General features: G+C 41.7%; 1 protein-coding gene across 1 annotated transcript in view; it reads left to right on the top strand.

Moving 5' to 3' along the window:
- LOC115439630 (uncharacterized) overlaps positions 1-10738 on the top strand; it is a 47395-nt gene extending 36657 nt beyond the window's left edge. The window contains exons 6-8 of the mRNA XM_030163486.1: positions 6477-6809; positions 7330-7653; positions 9434-10738. Of these exons, the coding sequence (XP_030019346.1) occupies positions 6477-6809; positions 7330-7653; positions 9434-9492 (716 nt within the window). The 3' untranslated portion in view covers positions 9493-10738. The remainder of the gene's footprint in view (positions 1-6476; positions 6810-7329; positions 7654-9433) is intronic.
- Positions 10739-12626: the final 1888 nt, after the last annotated feature.

Genomic DNA, 12626 nt, shown 5'->3' with positions numbered 1-12626 from the left:
GACATTTGGCTTTGATGATATAAAGAAGAAATGAGATCCATCCATTATCCACCGCTTATCCGGGGCCGGGTCGCGGGGGTAACAGTCTAACCAGGGATGCCCAGACTTCCCTCTCCCCCGACACCTCCTCCAGCTCTTCCGGGGGGACCCCGAGGCGTTCCCAGGCCAGCCGAGAGACATAGTCTCTTCAACGTGTCCTGGGTCTTCCCCGAGGTCTCCTCCCGGTGGGACATGCCCGGAACACCTCCCCAGGGAGGCGTCCAGGAGGCATCCGAAACAAATGCCCGAGCCACCTCAGCTGGCCCCTCTCGACGCGGAGGAGCAGCGGCTCTACTCCGAGCTCCTCCCTGGTGACTGAGCTCTTCACCCTATCCCTAAGGGTGCGCCGAGCCACCCTGCGGAGGAAACTCATTTCGACCACTTGTATCCGGGATCTTGTCCTTTCGGTCCCCCGGTGGACTCACCACCCACCGAGGGAGTCATAGGGGCCGGGTGCAATGTGGATTGGGTGGCAGTCGACGGCAGGGAGCCCGACAACCCGATCCCCGGACGCAGAGTCTAGCTCTTGGGACATGGAAGAAATTAGACATAAAAAGTTATTTTTTTATTCATGATTTGTCTACATGACAGACTGTAGAGCGGTTGTAAATGGACCTCAACAGGCCTCAGCACCTGAAACCTTCATTTGTCTTACAAAATGATAATTTACCCAATGGCAGATTTTACAGATGATGTGATAATTTGTCTGTCCACAGATAAGATGGTAAAAATCATCACAGAGATCATCTGATTGTTATGAAACCAACAGTTTTCAAAAGGGGTTTCACTTTTCCAGCCCTAGTAGTTGCTCTTTGGTTTAGACCACTGAGGAGCCAGACAGTAGGAAAGGTAACAACTAATGTCAGTACACACTGTTATGGCTGGGGCCATCGGTTGTTCTGTTTCTTTTCCTTGTCTCCACCTTCAATCTGGGGCCAACTGGGAACACCTGAATTCAATTCGCCACCTGCCTATAAAAGCCTGGAGCTCCGACCATAAAGGAGACTGGGTCCACCGCTGCAGTTTACTTTTTGTTTGTCGTAACTTTTGTTATTTATAAGTAATTTTGGCTATGTACAATTTCTTTTTTCTATAATAAATTTCCAGTCTTTTTGCTACAAGCAACCTGCTCTCCACGTTTTCCTTTGCTGTCTCCCGGACCATCTTTTTCTTTCTTTTAATTTTTGTCATGTGTCAGTACCCTAGACCTCCTGGCACGTAACAGTTTGGGGGCTCGTCCATTCCAGTCCCTCTTCTGACTCCAGATCGGGGGCTCGCTCTCGTCGGAGAGACCGTATGGTTGGCGTGTGCGTGAGTATGGTTGTTTGTGTGTGCTCCGGTGTGCTTTGTTCTGGGTGTTTTGTGTGACCTACATTGCACATGTGTTTTGCGTGACTTTCCCAGACTAGATTAGGGGTGTCCAGCTTGGTCATTTTGCGACCACTCCGTCGGGTGCCCGTTTTTTGTTTTAGTTTGTTGTTTTCGGGGCGAATCCCAGGTGGGGTGTATTCTCCGAAGGGGGTAGACGTGCAGAGCTTCGGCTGCTGTGATCTGTCTTTAAAGGGGCCTCGAGCCTGGCAAGTCCCAGAAGATGTGTTAGGGTGAGTTTTTCTGTAGGTAGGACTCTGGGATTGTTCATGTATTGTGCTTTGTGGTAATTTTTGTACGTTCTGATTGACTTCCTGTTCCACTGTGGAGGGTGTGTGGAGCGAGTGTATGTTGGGGTGCGTGCGCGCGCATGAAATTTTCTTTAGGTGCGCGGACGGCTCATTTGTGTCCAGGTGCGACCCAGCTGATTGTGAGTGTGCTCAGCTGTGATCCGGATCAGCGGTGACTTTGTCCGGTGAGTAATGGCTGCATTTGATTTAGTGGAGTTTGTAGCTAATCCTACTTTGACTGTGTTTGATGCCTGTAGGAAAGGTGATTTGGAGGAGGTCGCCAGACACTATGGTATTACGGTCTCGACGGCGCTGCGTGTTGGTGAGTTACGCGAAGCAATATTGGCTGTCTTAGTTAATGAGGGTATTATGGATGTGCCCGAGTCGGGTGATTTCAGTGGTGAGTCAACGACAGCGGGAGGTGCAGTGGCGTCCCCGGTGGTTCCTCATCCATAGGCGGCAGTGGATGCGCGGCAGCCCGCCGCAAGTGTGCGCACCAGTTCCACGGGTGAGTCGGAGGAAAAGCCTCGGACATCTGTAGATGTAAGTGCAGACTCTTCTCCTAGGGATCCCCGTGTGGACGTGCGTATAGCCCGGCTTAAATCCCAAAAAGAAGAAAGGGATCGGGAGTTTCAGCTCCGACATGAGCTAGAGTTAAAACGGATTGAATTAGATGCTGCCACCGCCAGGGAGGTAGAGTTTAAAAAGCTGGAGGTCGAATCAGCTCTTCGGATGCGTAAATTAGAGTTGCAAGCGGCCCGAGGTTTCGGCACAGAACAACCGGTCTTGGTTAGGTCCCGTGAGGCATTTGATGTGTCTAAAAATATACAGCTCGTCCCGGTTTTTCGTGAGACAGAGGTAGAGTCTTATTTCGGTGCTTTTGAGCGCATTGCGTCCGCGTTACACTGGCCAGCAGACGTTTGGGCAATTTTACTCCAGTGTAAACTCAGTGGTAAAGCTTTAGAGGCCTGCGCCTCGCTGTCTGTGTCTGTGTCTGATAGTTTGAATTATGAGACATTAAAAGGCGCTATATTACGCTCTTATGAGCTTGTGCCTGAGGCTTATAGACAGCGTTTTAGGGGGTTAAAGAAGCCATTCAGCCAGAGCTTTGTTGACTTTGCTCGTGAGAAAAGTCTTTTGTTTGACCGATGGTGTGCTGCTAATAAGGTTAACACTTTTGCTGCACTTCGTGAGCTGGTCTTGATTGAAGATTTTAAGAACTGTCTTCCAGAGCGTATTATTGTTTATTTAAATGAACAAAAAGTTTCAACGCTCCAGCAAGCCGCTGTTGCAGCCGACGAATTCGCTCTTACACATAAAAATGTCTAACCGTGAGCCAACGCCTTTGTTGAAAGGTAATGGAAAATCCACTCAGTCTGGTTTAAAGCCTGAGAAGCCGAAACAATGCTCTTACTGCCACAAAACTGGTCACTTAATAGCAGAGTGTGATGCGCTGAAACGCAAGCAACCGGTTGGCTTATCCAAACCGAAAGGTGTTGGACTCGTTAAAACTGTTCCCACTGTGTTAGCTGGTGCTACTGATTCTTGTCAGCCTATTACTCCTGATGACTGTTTTAAAACCGTTCATTTTGAGGCTTTAGTTTCAGTTCCTGGAGAAGACAAGCGCCTAGTTAAGGTCCTGCGAGATACAGGAGGCTCTCAGTCGTTTATTTTGTCCAGTGTGTTGCCTCTCAGTGTTAAAACTGACTGTTGCTTAAGTACCGTTGTAAAAGGCATTGGTTTGAGTTATATACCGGCTCCGTTGCATAACATCCAGGTTGAATCCAAGTTGGCTAGTGGTGTGTTTAAAGTAGCTGTCCGTGACCAATTTCCTATTGATGGGATAGATTTCATTATGGGGAATGACATTGCAGGTGGGAAAGTGTACCCATCCCCGAGGTTGTTGACCAGCCTATGTCTGGCTCTGAAACAGATGAATTGGTCATGCAACATCCTGAGGTGTTCTCCGTTAGCGTTTTGACTAGAGCTCAGTCTAAAAAGTTAGCTCAGGAAAATGTTGACGTTGATCTGTGTGATTCAGTGCTGGCCCCGGTTTTCCGTGAGGACAGTAAACCCTTCCATGAGAGACATGAATGTTCTGAACAGTCCATGTTAACAGTGTCTCCTATGTTTCCAGTGTGTTCAGATAGTCCAGAGGAGGAAGACTTGGTGGAGCCTTGTGCTGCTCATCAGTCTGGTAGGCTATCTAACACGGAGTTCATGTCTAAAGTAGACTCTCAGCTATCATACTTACCTGTGGAACAGCGTAGTGATATTGTGGCCCTACTACAGTCATACCCCTCACTATTTACTGACACTCCATCTCGTACCAATGTTCTAGAACATGACATTGATGTTGGATCAGCTGCTCCAATTAAACAACATGCTTATCGGTGTCCCATAGACAAGCGTGAGGCTATGAAAAAGGAGGTAAACTATCTGTTAGATAATGGGCTAGCTAAACCAAGCCATAGTCCTTGGAGTTCTCCTTGTCTTCTCGCACCAAAATCTGATGGAACACCTCGTTTCTGTACCGACTTCAGGAAAGTTAATGCTGTTACTGTTCCTGATTCATTTCCACTACCACGTATGGAAGATTGTATAGACAGTATTGGTCCTGCAGTACACATTACTAAATTAGACCTTTTAAAAGGCTACTGGCAGGTTCCATTAACTCCCAGGGCATCTGACATCTCTGCTTTTGTTACCCCAGACCATTTTCTGCAATATACCGTTATGGCATTTGGCATGAGGAATGCCCCTGCCACATTTCAGCGCCTTATGCATTCAGTCCTTGGTGATGTTGCCCATTGTAAGGTGTATCTGGATGACATTGTAGTCTATACAGATACTTGGTCAGACCACATTTCTTCCCTTTGGCACGAGACAGCCGCTGAAACACTTCACAATCTTACTCTTAACCTGTCCAAATGTGAGTTTGGAAAAGCCACAGTAACCTATCTGGGTAAGGTTGTTGGTCATGGTAGAGTTCAACCTGTAAACGCTAAAGTTGAGGCTGTTTTGTCATATCCCACTCCAACTACAAGAAGGGAACTGCATCATTTTTTGGGTCTGGCAGGTTATTACCGGTGTTTCTGCAGAAATTTTTCTGTTTTGGTTGCTCCCCTTACTGCTCTGTGTAGTCCATCTGTACGGTTTGTCTGGTCTGAAGCTTGTGAGTGTGCTTTTCGAGCTGTGAAGTCGCTGTTGTGTAGTGCTCCTGTACTATCTGCTCCTAACTATTCAAAACCTTTCAGCCTTGAAGTTGATGCTAGTGCCAGTGGAGCAGGTGCTGTCCTTCTACAGGATGATGATGCTGGTGTACCTCATCCAATCTCATACTTCTCAGCTAAGTTTAAAAAGCATCAGCTTAATTATTCAACCATTGAGAAAGAAACTCTAGCTATGCTTTTGGCTCTCCAACACTTCTACATCTGTCAGTTCTACTCACAGCCCCGTCTTCATCTTCACAGATCATAACCCTCTTGTGTTTCTGTCCAAAATGTATAACCACAACCAGCGTTTAATGCGCTGGGCATTGTTGGTTCAAGGCTACAACCTCATCATCAAGCACAAGAAGGGCAAGGACAACATCGTGGCTGATGCACTGTCCAGAACTGAAGACTGAAGACTACAGAAGATCCTTTATATCCTTTTTCATGTTATGTAGCAACCATTTGGCAACTAATGTAGCTGAGGAAATGTTAGCCTATGATGTGTATTTTGAGTAATTTAGAGTAATAACAGTTTCGTGTGCTAAAACTGTTATATTTACTCTTAAGGGGGGGAAGTGTTACGGCTGGGGCCATTGGTTGTTCTGTTTCTTTTCCTTGTCTCCACCTTCAATCTGGGGCCAACTGGGAACACCTGAATTCAATTCGCCACCTGCCTATAAAAGCCTGGAGCTCTGACCATAAAGGAGACTGGGTCCACCGCTGCAGTTTACTTTTTGTTTGTCGTAACTTTTGTTATTTATAAGTAATTTTGGCTATGTACAATTTCTTTTTTCTATAATAAATTTCCAGTCTTTTTGCTACAAGCGACCTGCTCTCCACATTTTCCTTTGCTGTCTCCCGGACCATCTTTTTCTTTCTTTTAATTTTTGTCATGTGTCAGTACCCTAGACCTCCTGGCACGTCACACACAGTAGTTTACGTGATTTCATTCAACATATTCAATAAAACATATTCAGTTTTAATGTTGGGTTCCTATTGATTCAACAGAGTTAAGGTGAATGTAAACAGATAAACATCGAAGTCCATCTTCACTCTGTCTTCTCTCTAGACCCCAGTAGAGGTCAAAGGTCACTGCTGTAGCAGTTAAATACAGTTGCGGAAAAATTATTAGACCACCCTTGTTTTCTTCAATTTCTTGTTCATTTTAATGCCTGGTACAACTAAAACTTCATTAATATATATCCAGATTTATGTAAGTATATGTAATATTTGTTTATATTATAAACAAATATAATGATAACAAAAATAGCTCATAAGAGTTTAATTTCAGAGCTGATATCTGGCCATTTTCCATGGTTTTCCTGATAATAACCAAAATCACTCCAGTTTTTACATGAACAGCTATGGCATTGTACATGTTGTACCATGTTTCTTTTGTCTTTTTTAGTCACATGATACACACAGGCGTTAGTACTTGATTACATAACCATTGTTTTTGATGACTTTTGATGGTCTAATAATTTGTTCCACAATCGTATGTCCTGCTGTCAATAGTGTACTGCTATTGTCTTCACAGCTGATGGTGTGTTTGTTTTTCTCTCAGATGTAAAAAGAGTAGAGGTTGAATCAGGGGTGGAATCTGTCCAGCTGCCCTGTAAATCAACCACAGCCTACCTAATGACGGACATCAGAGTGGAGTGGACCGACAGTGACAACGACATAGTTTACCTGTATGAAAAAGGCTCTAAAGCCTCTAGTCAAGAGCACCAGGCTTACAGAAGCAGAACAGAGATGGAAAGAAATCAGGAGAAAACCAAAGATTTCAGTCTGACCCTGAAATACCCCACAGATAAAGACAACTACACCTACACCTGCACCATCTACAGCAATGATAATAAAATCCTGCAGAAGAAACGAGTGGAGCTGAAGGTCAAAGGTCAGTACTGGGCATACACAAGAGAGGTCAGTGGTCCTGACACTTTGTCAATAATGACAATGTGACAATAAGGTCTTTTACTTTATGTATATTTGTTTATAAATGAATGAAGATGCTGCTTTTGGTTTCTGAAACTTTTCAATCTGACCTCTGACCTGACAGGTTTTCAGTGCAGACTAAAGGCAAATGTTTGAATATCATTAAGACACAAATGTCCTTTCCCAGCTTTACAAATATATTTATTCACATAATCCTGATGTGTAAGTGATGGAGATAAGACTTTTTATAGTGATGAAACCTTAAAAGCACTTAAGCCTTGGACTTGTTGACAATCTAAGATCTGATGATAAGCCTTGTTTGTGTTCTGTTTTTATATTTGTCCTGTACTTACTCCAAATAAACAGCACATGGTTGGGTTATATGATGGCTGATCCCGACAGAAGTCATGTTTTTATGTGAAATTTTCCTTCACCTTTTCCACAGCTTTGTCATGGATATATACTATTGTTTTTCTTCTCAGGTTGTCAGGTGGAGGTGGAGGAGGGGAAGGAGTTTGTGGTGCTGCCCTTCATAACCACACCTGAATCGCTTGATGGCGTCGAAGTGAGATGGTTTTACTACGAAGATGACGAATGCAAGGAGCTCCTTGTTTATCCAAAGGGTTCTGTTGAACACCATGATGATTACAGAAACAGAACAGAGATGAATGAAAACCCACTGGGATCTGGAAACCTCAGTCTGACCCTGAGCGACCCCAAAGACACGGACAGCGGAAAATACAGATGTTATGTTAAGAAAAATAATAACATCATCACAATGAAAACGGTGCTCCTAAAAGTCAAAGGTCAGTATTTAGATACAGTTCAGAGGTTATAGGTCCATCATCTGTGGTTTATACTCTGTCTGTGGTTGGTGGTCTATCTGTGGTTGGCAGTGGTGGGTAATCCCAGCTCCATAGAGTATAACCCGTCATGTATTTGTTCCAACCACTCACTGAACCAGCCCATTTTGATCACAACTCCTCATCCAGATCAGAGCCCTATAAAGAGAGTCATGACACGCTTTGATGTTGCTGCTCCGGTGATCACGTGGTTCACGTAAGCCTGAAAAAGTCCAAACGAACTAAAGCGCTCCAATGTTATTTAATGGGAGAAACAGCAGTGAGCATGGTCAACCTCAAAATAAACCACACAACCGTTGTGTCACTAGTACCGTATATACTGTTGTGTGTGTTTCACTTCTGAGTAGTGGGGTTGACTAGTGAAAGGAGTGCATTTATTACTTTGAAAACTTAAATTTTGGGGAGAAAGGTTGGTGTTAGCTTGGATAGGCTGCTTACATGAGAGGTGCTAACTTTACGAGTTCATTCATTCTGCAATTGTACTGTACTCGTAAGGAGATGGACAATTTACCATTTTTAAGTTTCACTATTATAGGACTGAGGTACAAGCAGAAAACAGTGGTTAGCTGTGAACACTGTCCTGCCAAGTTCTGCTCTGATAACACACACATATACATTAGCAGCTAACTTAGCATGTTAACTTTAGCACGGAAGCTAAACTCATTAAAAACTCAACACAGTCCTTACAGGATGAGTCGGATCTTACAAATGCCAAGTTACACAAGTTTTGCTTTCTTTAACTCATGAATAATAACTTCAATGAACTTTTATTGGCAGAGCTCAGCTCTACAGCAACTCTCCTCCTAATTCGCACATGACCTCAGCTGACACACTTGACCAAACACCACCAGGTTCAGCAAAACAATTAAGATGAAAACCCACCGATAACAACATTGTACTAATGTTAACTTATCGTAAAAACTCCATAATTTGTGGTTATAGTGGTTAAATCTCAACAGCTGGACAAGTCAGCTAGTGAACTAAAGGGCTATGGCTGGCAATCGAACGTAACAGGTGTTTAAGGTATAAATTTGTACAAACCCTAACCAAAGACAACTAAATTTACAACATGAATGTCCGCTCATACGGGAAATGCACTCAATCATTTGAAAGACGTCGATATCTTATTAACTTATCGCTGGAGTTGCTAGATCAGCTGCAATAGAAATGAATGTGTTCCGACAGCGTTACACTCAATGTTTGGAACTATTGGCCCCTCCATGACCTGGAAGAAGGTGCATATTTCTTTGACAATGGGAGTCTATGGAAGTGTCACTACTCTGGCCCATATCGAGGACTCTGATCCAGGTAGATGGGATAATTAGTGGAATCACCTGTATTAAGTGAACAGGTAGAACCAAAACATGGCAGGACTTTTAGTCTATGGAGCGGGGATTTCCCACCACTGCTGGTTGGTTGGTTTCTTCTGGTTGTTTCTCTCCAAACTGAAGCACAAAAAAGAGAGGAAATTTGTGTTTGGTAGATTATTTTCTTTATTTAATGATGATTCTTTCAATAAACACTACACCATTGGAAGCATGGTGTATTTCCCATTCCAAGAAGCATTATTACAATAAAGAAACAATCTACACAAGACAAATTTCCTTACTTTTTGTGTTTAGTTGGTTGTCAGTTAATTGTCTTTGGTTGTCTGTCTCTAGTTGGTCGATTGTCTTCTATATCTCATCCTAAAGTTTCTACATGTCCTCTGTCTCCTCTGCAGACAGAGCTCAGCATAAAGAAGAAAGGACACTTCCTCTGATGACCACTCATGAAGTCTGATTGCTCTGTACATCTTACCTTGCTTTGAAAGGACATGGAAATCCAGGACCAAAGATAAAAAAAATTACTACAGATAAGAAGGCAATTCATCTGCAACGCTGAAATTTATTTTTGTTATAATTTTTTTATCAATTTATAATTTTTAATAAAAATGCTGCACATTGAACTGGAAGAAATATGGAGAACCTCCGTTCCAGGAATGGATGACGGCAGTTGGAAAAGTAGCAGCATTTGAAAGAATGTCAAATAGGATGCAGGACAAGATGGAAACATATAATTTGAAATGGAATAAATACATGGAATCTTTATATCTCAAAGACTAAAGGCTAAGAAGATTCACCCTGAAAAGACAATGATCACATACCTTATGCATGTGTGTATATTATAAATAGACACCTCTGTGTAGATATTTATGCTGTATGTATATATTATATACATGGATACTTGAAGTTGATATGTGTGAAATGAAAGTCACAATATCAATATGAAGACCCTTTCTGGTTACGGGTGGGTAATTTACCGATGCTCTAATGTTAGTATTTGAATGTGTGATGTGATTGTTTGGATAAAGTTAAGATAAAAATGCAAGTCATAAAAAAACATGCTGCACATTTGTCTTTCTCTCAGTCACATCATTATTCGTCAGTGAGTGAAACTTAACGCTGTGCCGCTTGTTATCACTTTCCAGCAGCTGTTTGATTTTGCTAACAGTTGATAGGCTGTGGGGAAATTAAAACTGGCTGTGAGCCAGTGTTCTCCCTATGTTACAAACATATAAACAAAGTCAGTTAGACGTGTGTTACAGAGTTCTGATGGAGCTTGATGGAGTCCATTAATGAAGATGGAGTGTTTGTGGTGTTTCTGATTCTTGTACACGGTGAGATGATCCTCCTGATCAGACATGTGTTAATCTTCATTTATCTCTTTGACTTTAATATGACATTTAAAGAAAGTAAAGAATATGCATCAAGGCGTAATATTAAAGACAAAAAACAAATGTGGGAGAATTTTTTATCTGAAGCAGAAAACTGGTGTCATTTTATTTCGATTATGTTGAAAATCTGTAAAATTTGAGCCTCAGTTTGTGTTGGAGTATGTTTGGTGATGGCATCTGGTCAGATGTTTACTCTTCATTTGTCTGTTTAACTGCTTTAATGTAACCTTAAACTGAAGTAAAGCATATGCATCTGGACAACAACTTTCAATGAAAAAACAAACAAACAGTAAACTATGGGATCAGGTTCAATATGTAAGACTTCATCTTCAATTTGTTATTCTGATTGTGGTGGAAGCTGGTTATTTGATGAAGTGACGTATTTCCTTTTCTAAGTAAAAAACAGTTTATTACCTACGTATATGGTCTTCAGTGTCAGATGGACTGTTTAACCATTTGTTTTGAAAACATTATTTGTTACCACCTTTATCATAGATTAAAATGTAGTTTTTCTGCTATCTGAGTTTTTCCTATGTGAAGATTTTAGACCACAGAGACTTCCAAAAATGGTCACTGTAGATACATCATCAAATTTGACTAAAAAGTGGTCTAGATAATTACTGAGGATCATCTAATCCTCCCCTGAGGTGTTTCATTCTGCTCCAAGCCTTTATTCCAAAATTCCTCAGCACCCTCTGGTGGTAAGGTTATACTATGTGCTCCAAAAATGGTCATTTTGGACACATCATTAAATTTGATAAAAATGGTTGTGGATAAACAGAAAACTGTACATTTTTTCTTATGATTATGTTTAAATGTCTTAGATCTGTGTTTTGTATCAGGGTGGGTATTGTGCTGGAGTTGCTCATTTCCTCATCAAACTCTTTTCTAACTTATAGAACCCCATACATGAACCAGTGAGGAAAAACACACTGCAAAAACCGATTTTACAGTATGTTTCTGCCTCTGTGTCCTCAGCTTTCCCAGCATGCACTGGCTGTTGTGGTGCAGGCGTATGAGGAGGGCCGTCCACCCTGCTGCCCTATCAGTTTTATGACCCTTTTCCCTATGATGCCTGAAGACCCCATAGTATCTTGGATTCGCAATGATCTCAATCCCAAATCATCCATCAACTTAACGATGATGGTGATGATCTTAAAGAGCAGAATGAACATTACAATGGACGCACATCAATGAAAACTAATGCTCTAGACTCTGGAGACTTCAGCCTCACTCTGAGAAAACCACAAATATCAGACAGTGGCAACTACACATGCACCATCTGGGTGGGATTCAAAGAGCTGAGATTAACAGAAATACAGCTGCAGGTCAAAGGTGAGCTGATGGAGATACAAACAATTCTTCACCATTGGAAGATAAACGTTTTTGCTTGTTTTTTAAATTTTCTCTGAATGTAAGCAGCTAGTGCTTTGAAAAAAAAACATGAAAAAACACAAACACAAAAAAAATACATGTGCACACACACACACACACATGCAAACACACACACATGCACACACACACACACACACCTGATGAATATCAACTCAATCCAAAATCATGCATATTTTTCATTGAATTATGAATATGCCAAATTTAATAACCATTTCAGACTTCAGTTTTTACATAATAATCTTAGATTTGATATTCACACTCATTGTTCATATCCTGTGCTCCTTTAGTGTATTCCCAACATAGTAGAATTAGTACAATACATACAGTACAGTAGTGGAAAACCTTTTGGATACCCTTAAACATCTCAAAAATTATCATGAAATATTTGTGGAATAATCTTTTTGTTTGAAAATTTGTGGCTGCATCAGACAGACACAAACAAATGCAAATGATTATTTTTTATGTTAAGATAAAATAAGAAAAATAAATTCTTGATATTTTCAACATGTCATGTCCTGGATGTGTTTCATTTCTGCTGAAACATTCAGTTTTAACCTCAGTGGAACTGAGCATGTGCAGAAGAGAGCATGCACGTTTGGAGAACGGAACAATACTGAGCAGATTTCAATGACAGGAGTAATTCTTAATGTAATATCACAAATGCATGGGGTGAACAAAACCTTTCTTCCACCACTCTATAATCTAAGGAGGTGTGGGACTCAAGTCTCTCATTGTCTAGTTTGATGTTTTTCAAGGAAATTATCCACAGTTCTGAGCGTTGTAATAATAAGCAGAGGTTACCAGG

The sequence above is a fragment of the Sphaeramia orbicularis genome, chromosome 19 (genome assembly GCF_902148855.1).
Source record: "Sphaeramia orbicularis chromosome 19, fSphaOr1.1, whole genome shotgun sequence".
NCBI classification, from domain to species: Eukaryota; Metazoa; Chordata; class Actinopteri; order Kurtiformes; family Apogonidae; genus Sphaeramia; species Sphaeramia orbicularis.
This window is presented reverse-complemented; position numbering and strand designations above follow the sequence as displayed.